General features: G+C 47.5%; 1 protein-coding gene across 1 annotated transcript in view; it reads right to left on the bottom strand.

Annotated features, from left to right (window-relative positions):
- Positions 1-2,927: 2,927 nt before the first annotated feature.
- LOC311117869 (chromosome transmission fidelity protein 18 homolog) overlaps positions 2,928-8,233 on the bottom strand; it is a gene marked incomplete at its 3' end in the record, with an annotated part of 19,164 nt that continues 13,858 nt past the window's right edge. The window contains exons 7-9 of the mRNA XM_084192772.1: positions 5,986-6,124; positions 4,966-5,250; positions 2,928-2,953 (exon numbers count right to left, since the gene is read on the bottom strand). Coding sequence (XP_084048898.1) covers positions 2,928-2,953; positions 4,966-5,250; positions 5,986-6,124 — 450 coding nt within the window. The remainder of the gene's footprint in view (positions 2,954-4,965; positions 5,251-5,985; positions 6,125-8,233) is intronic.

Raw genomic sequence — 8,233 nt, 5'->3', positions numbered from 1 at the left:
GACCAGACCAGCAGCACCACCTAGTGGGGAGGAGGGAGGACAGGTAAACCAGCTATATTAACAGCTATATAACTCTGCGTGAGGACCAGACAGCAGCACCACCTAGTGGGGAGGAGGACAGGTTAACCAGCTATATTAACAGCTATATAACCCTGCGTGAGTATGACCAGACAGCAGCACCACCTAGTGGGGAGGAGGACAGGTTAACCAGCTATATTAACAGCTATATAACCCTGGAGGACCAGACAGCAGCACCACCTAGTGGGGAGGAGGACAGGTTAACCAGCTATATTAACAGCTATATAACCCTGGAGGACCAGACAGCAGCACCACCTAGTGGGGAGGAGGACAGGTTAACCAGCTATATTAACAGCTATATAACCCTGGAGGACCAGACAGCAGCACCACCTAGTGGGGAGGAGGACAGGTTAACCAGCTATATTAACAGCTATATAACCCTGGAGGACCAGACAGCAGCACCACCTAGTGGGGAGGAGGACAGGTTAACCAGCTATATTAACAGCTATATAACCCTGGAGGACCAGACAGCAGCACCACCTAGTGGGGAGGAGGACAGGTTAACCAGCTATATTAACAGCTATATAACCCTGGAGGACCAGACAGCAGCACCACCTAGTGGGGAGGAGGACAGGTTAACCAGCTATATTAACAGCTATATAACCCTGGAGGACCAGACAGCAGCACCACCTAGTGGGGAGGAGGACAGGTTAACCAGCTATATTAACAGCTATATAACCCTGGAGGACCAGACAGCAGCACCACCTAGTGGGGAGGAGGACAGGTTAACCAGCTATATTAACAGCTATATAACCCTGGAGGACCAGACAGCAGCACCACCTAGTGGGGAGGAGGACAGGTTAACCAGCTATATTAACAGCTATATAACCCTGGAGGACCAGACAGCAGCACCACCTAGTGGGGAGGAGGACAGGTTAACCAGCTATATTAACAGCTATATAACCCTGGAGGACCAGACAGCAGCACCACCTAGTGGGGAGGAGGACAGGTTAACCAGCTATATTAACAGCTATATAACCCTGGAGGACCAGACAGCAGCACCACCTAGTGGGGAGGAGGACAGGTTAACCAGCTATATTAACAGCTATATAACCCTGGAGGACCAGACAGCAGCACCACCTAGTGGGGAGGAGGACAGGTTAACCAGCTATATTAACAGCTATATAACCCTGGAGGACCAGACAGCAGCACCACCTAGTGGGGAGGAGGACAGGTTAACCAGCTATATTAACAGCTATATAACCCTGGAGGACCAGACAGCAGCACCACCTAGTGGGGAGGAGGACAGGTTAACCAGCTATATTAACAGCTATATAACCCTGGAGGACCAGACAGCAGCACCACCTAGTGGGGAGGAGGACAGGTTAACCAGCTATATTAACAGCTATATAACCCTGGAGGACCAGACAGCAGCACCACCTAGTGGGGAGGAGGACAGGTTAACCAGCTATATTAACAGCTATATAACCCTGGAGGACCAGACAGCAGCACCACCTAGTGGGGAGGAGGACAGGTTAACCAGCTATATTAACAGCTATATAACCCTGGAGGACCAGACAGCAGCACCACCTAGTGGGGAGGAGGACAGATTAACCAGCTATATTAACAGCTATATAACCCTGGAGGACCAGACAGCAGCACCACCTAGTGGGGAGGAGGACAGGTTAACCAGCTATATTAACAGCTATATAACCCTGGAGGACCAGACAGCAGCACCACCTAGTGGGGAGGAGGACAGGTTAACCAGCTATATTAACAGCTATATAACCCTGGAGGACCAGACAGCAGCACCACCTAGTGGGGAGGAGGACAGGTTAACCAGCTATATTAACAGCTATATAACCCTGGAGGACCAGACAGCAGCACCACCTAGTGGGAGGAGGACAGGTTAACCAGCTATATTAACAGCTATATAACCCTGGAGGACCAGACAGCAGCGCCACCTAGTGGGGAGGAGGACAGGTTAACCAGCTATATTAACAGCTATATAACCCTGGAGGACCAGACAGCAGCACCACCTAGTGGGGAGGAGGACAGGTTAACCAGCTATATTAACAGCTATATAACCCTGGAGGACCAGACAGCAGCACCACCTAGTGGGGAGGAGGACAGGTTAACCAGCTATATTAACAGCTATATAACCCTGGAGGACCAGACAGCAGCACCACCTAGTGGGGAGGAGGACAGGTTAACCAGCTATATTAACAGCTATATAACCCTGGAGGACCAGACAGCAGCGCCACCTAGTGGGGAGGAGGACAGGTTAACCAGCTATATTAACAGCTATATAACCCTGGAGGACCAGACAGCAGCACCACCTAGTGGGGAGGAGGACAGGTTAACCAGCTATATTAACAGCTATATAACCCTGGAGGACCAGACAGCAGCACCACCTAGTGGGAGGAGGACAGGTTAACCAGCTATATTAACAGCTATATAACCCTGGAGGACCAGACAGCAGCGCCACCTAGTGGGGAGGAGGACAGGTTAACCAGCTATATTAACAGCTATATAACCCTGGAGGACCAGACAGCACCACCTAGTGGGGAGGAGGACAGGTTAACCAGCTATATTAACAGCTATATAACCCTGGAGGACCAGACAGCAGCACCACCTAGTGGGGAGGAGGACAGGTTAACCAGCTATATTAACAGCTATATAACCCTGGAGGACCAGACAGCAGCACCACCTAGTGGGGAGGAGGACAGGTTAACCAGCTATATTAACAGCTATATAACCCTGGAGGACCAGACAGCAGCGCCACCTAGTGGGGAGGAGGACAGGTTAACCAGCTATATTAACAGCTATATAACCCTGGAGGACCAGACAGCAGCACCACCTAGTGGGGAGGAGGACAGGTTAACCAGCTATATTAACAGCTATATAACCCTGGAGGACCAGACAGCAGCACCACCTAGTGGGGAGGAGGACAGGTTAACCAGCTATATTAACAGCTATATAACCCTGGAGGACCAGACAGCAGCACCACCTAGTGGGAGGAGGACAGGTTAACCAGCTATATTAACAGCTATATAACCCTGGAGGACCAGACAGCAGCACCACCTAGTGGGGAGGAGGACAGGTTAACCAGCTATATTAACAGCTATATAACCCTGGAGGACCAGACAGCAGCACCACCTAGTGGGAGGAGGACAGGTTAACCAGCTATATTAACCTACTAGTATATATAGACTGTGATGTGTGGGTCTACCTACCTTGTATTGATCAGTCTGTGTGATGTGTGGGTCTACCTACCTTGGTGTGATGTGTGGGTCTACCTACCTTGTATTGATCAGGCTGTGTGATGTGTGGGTCTACCTACCTTGTATTGATCAGTCTGTGTGATGTGTGGGTCTACCTACCTTGTATTGATCAGTCTGTGTGATGTGTGGGTCTACCTACCTTGGTGTGATGTGTGGGTCTACCTACCTTGGTGTGATGTGTGGGTCTACCTACCTTGTATTGATCAGTCTGTGTGATGTGTGGGTCTACCTACCTTGGTGTGATGTGTGGGTCTACCTACCTTGGTGTGATGTGTGGGTCTACCCACCTTGGTGTGATGTGTGGGTCTACCCACCTTGGTGTGATGTGTGGGTCTACCCACCTTGGTGTGATGTGTGGGTCTACCCACCTTGGTGTGATGTGTGGGTCTACCTACCTTGGTGTGATGTGTGGGTCTACCTACCTTGGTGTGATGTGTGGGTCTACCTACCTTGTATTGATCCGTCTGTGTGATGTGTGGGTCTACCCACCTTGGTGTGATGTGTGGGTCTACCCACCTTGGTGTGATGTGTGGGTCTACCCACCTTGGTGTGATGTGTGGGTCTACCCACCTTGGTGTGATGTGTGGGTCTACCTACCTTGGTGTGATGTGTGGGTCTACCCACCTTGGTGTGATGTGTGGGTCTACCTACCTTGGTGTGATGTGTGGGTCTACCTACCTTGGTGTGATGTGTGGGTCTCCCTACCTTGGTGTGATGTGTGGGTCTACCTACCTTGGTGTGATGTGTGGGTCTACCTACCTTGGTGTGATGTGTGGGTCTACCTACCTTGGTGTGATGTGTGGGTCTACCTACCTTGGTGTGATGTGTGGGTCTACCTACCTTGGTGTGATGTGTGGGTCTACCTACCTTGGTGTGATGTGTGGGTCTACCTACCTTGGTGTGATGTGTGGGTCTACCTACCTTGGTGTGATGTGTGGGTCTACCTACCTTGGTGTGATGTGTGGGTCTCCCTACCTTGTATTGACCAGTCTGTGTGATGTGTGGGTCTACCTACCTTGGTGTGATGTGTGGGTCTCCCTACCTTGGTGTGATGTGTGGGTCTACCTACCTTGTATTGATCCGTCTGTGTGATGTGTGGGTCTACCTACCTTGTATTGATCAGTCTGTGTGATGTGTGGGTCTACCTACCTTGGTGTGATGTGTGGGTCTACCTACCTTGGTGTGATGTGTGGGTCTACCTACCTTGGTGTGATGTGTGGGTCTACCTACCTTGGTGTGATGTGTGGGTCTACCTACCTTGGTGTGATGTGTGGGTCTACCTACCTTGGTGTGATGTGTGGGTCTACCTACCTTGGTGTGATGTGTGGGTCTACCCACCTTGGTGTGATGTGTGGGTCTACCCACCTTGGTGTGATGTGTGGGTCTACCTACCTTGGTGTGATGTGTGGGTCTACCTACCTTGGTGTGATGTGTGGGTCTACCTACCTTGGTGTGATGTGTGGGTCTACCTACCTTGGTGTGATGTGTGGGTCTACCTACCTTGGTGTGATGTGTGGGTCTACCTACCTTGGTGTGATGTGTGGGTCTACCTACCTTGGTGTGATGTGTGGGTCTACCTACCTTGGTGTGATGTGTGGGTCTACCCACCTTGGTGTGATGTGTGGGTCTACCTACCTTGGTGTGATGTGTTGGGTCTACCCACCTTGTATTTGGGCCTTTTGTATTGGTCCAGTTCGGCCTCCAGAATCTCCTCGGTGATCTGACTCTTGGTCTTAAATTTCTGATTGGCTTGATTAAAGTTCCCCTTGCTCCAATTGGTGGAATGAAAGCGTCCCTGGCCCTTATTGGAGGAATGAAAGCGTCCTTGGCCCTGATTGGCTGTGTTGTGGTCGGGCCTCTCGGCTGGGGGTGGGCGTGTCTTCCTTTCTCGTCCAAACACCACCTGGTCCCACAGCTTTAGCCACTTCAGCAAACAGCGGTTGGTGAACTACACACACACACACACACACATTACACAGACACACACACACACACATTACACACACACACACACACAGACACTGTTACACCCAGAACAGGAGTCAATATCTGGTTTTCTATTATTGTTCAATTGTTCCACACACCCACGTTCCACACCCGCCACACACCCACGTTCCACACCGCCACACACCCACGTTCCACACCCGCCACACACCCACGTTCCACACCCGCCACACACCCACGTTCCACACCGCCACACACCCACGTTCCACACCCGCCACACACCCACGTTCCACACCCGCCACACACTCACGTTCCACACCCGCCACACACCCACGTTCCACACCCACGTTCCACACCCGCCACACACCCACGTTCCACACCACCACACACCCACGTTCCACACCCACCACACACCCACATTCCACACCCGCCACACACTCACGTTCCACACCCGCCACACACCCACGTTCCACACCCGCCACACACCCACGTTCCACACCCGCCACACACCCACATTCCACACCCGCCACACACCCACGTTCCACACCCGCCACACACCCACGTTCCACACACCCACGTTCCACACCCACCACACACCACACACCCACGTTCCACACCCACCACACACCCACGTTCCACACCCACTCCCGTTCCAGCCACTCCCGTTCCACCCACTCCCGTTCCACCCACTCCCGTTCCACCCACTCCCGTTCCACCCACACCCGTTCCAGCCACTCACGTCGTCGCTGAGTAGTTCAGTGTAGTGTTGAGGAGAGAACTGATCCACCCAGAGACGAGAAGATTCCCCGTCCTCCTCCTCTCCATCCCCCTCTTCTCTCTGTCTGCCGTCCAGCTCTCCAAACTCCTCATCCACCTGACTGAACACACGCAGCAACTTTATTCAGAAACAACTATATCTAGCGCGTGTGTGTGTATGTATGTATGTATGTATGTATGTATGTATGTATGTATGTATGTATATATATATATATATATATATGTATGTATGTATGTATGTATGTATGTATGTATGTATGTATGTATGTATGTATGTATGTATGTATGTATATATATATATATATATATATATATATATATATATATATATATATATATATATATATATATATAGATACACACACACACACACACACACACACCCGTTCAAAAGTTTGGGGTCACTTAGAAAGTTCCTTGTTTTCGAAAGAAAAGCAATTTTTTTGTCCATTAAAATAACATTAAATTGATCAGAAATACAGTGTAGACATTGTTGATGTTGTAAATGTCAGTGGGTGCTGTAGGTGGGTGTGGTGCAGGATTCAGGCGCAGGACGCAGAAACTTAGTCCAAAAGACTTTAGTGAACACTCACTCATAACACGAGCCAAAAAGCCCGGAGGCGAGAAAATACGCACACAGGCGTAAAACAAAATGCGCACTAACATGTGCGAGAACCCTCCCTAACCGAGGAGGAAAACAACGAAGCACGGACAACCAACAGTAGCGCACAAACGCGACAGCAAGTACAATCACACACAACACCTGACAAACACAACGAGAACTTATAGGACACTAATGAGCGCTAAACGAAAACAGGTGTACAACATCAAGACAAAACCAAACGAACATCGAAACATACAACGGTGGCAGTTAGTACTCCGGAGACGACGACCGCCGAAGCCTGCCCGAGCAAGGAAGAGAGGCAGCCTCGGCCGAAACCGTGACAGTAAATGGCTATTGTAGCTGGAAACGGCTGATTTTTAATGGAATATCTACATAGGCGTACAGAGGCCCATTATCAGCAACCATCAGTCCTGTGTTCCAATGGCACGTTGTGTTTGCTAATCCAAGTTTATCATTTTAAAAGGCTAATTGATCATTAGAAAACCCTTTTGCAATTATGTTAGCACAGCTGAAAACTGTTGTGCTGATTAAAGAAGCAATAAAACTGTCCTTCTTGAGACTAGTTGAGTATCTGGAGCATCAGCAATTGTGGGTTCGATTACAGGATCAAAATGGCCAGAAACAAATAAGTTTCTTCTGAAACTCGTCAGTCTATTCTTGTTCTGAGAAATGAAGGCTATGAGCTGTTGTGGGAGCAGCTTGACCGTATGGTACGTAAGAAGTGCCCATCAAGCCAATCCAACTTGTGGGAGGTGCTTCAGGAAGCATGGGGTGAAATCCCTTCAGATTACCTCAACAAATTGACAACTAGAATGCCAAAGGTCTGCAAGTAAGTCTGTAATTGCTGCAAATGGAGGATTCTTTGACGAAAGCAAAGTTTGAAGGACACAATTATTATTTCTATTAAAAATCATTATTTCTAACCTTGTCAATGACTACATTTCCTATGCATTTTGCTATATTTCCTATTCAAACTCATTTCATGTATGTTGTCATGGAAAACAAGGACATTTCTAAGTGACCCCAAACTTTTGAACGGTAGTGTATAATGTGTGTATATATATATATATATAATAATGTGTGTGTGTGTGTATGTGTATATATATATATATATAACGTGTGTATATATAATGTGGGTGTATAATGTGTGTATATATATATATATATATATATATATATATATATATAAATAATGTGTGTGTATATATATATATATATATATATATATATATATATATATATATATATATATATATATATATATATATATATATATATATATATAATCATGTGTGTCTATATAATGTGGGTGTATAATGTGTTTATATATAATGTGGGTGTATATAATGTGGGTGTATAATGTGTATATATATATATATAAAATAATGTGTGTATATATATAATGTGCGTGTATAATGTGTATATAATGTGTGTGTATAATGTGTATATAATGTGGGTGTATAATGTGTGTGTATAATGTATATATAATGTGGGTGTATAATGTATATATAATGTGGGTGTATAATGTGTATATAATGTGGGTGTATAATGTGTATATAATGTGGGTGTATAATGTGGGTGTATA

This window comes from Coregonus lavaretus, assembly GCF_964263955.1.
Source record: "Coregonus lavaretus genome assembly, contig: HAP1_SCAFFOLD_6372, whole genome shotgun sequence".
Taxonomy (NCBI): domain Eukaryota; kingdom Metazoa; phylum Chordata; class Actinopteri; order Salmoniformes; family Salmonidae; genus Coregonus; species Coregonus lavaretus.
The sequence above is the reverse complement of the archived record's forward strand: the minus strand, read 5'-3'. Positions and strand labels throughout refer to the sequence as shown.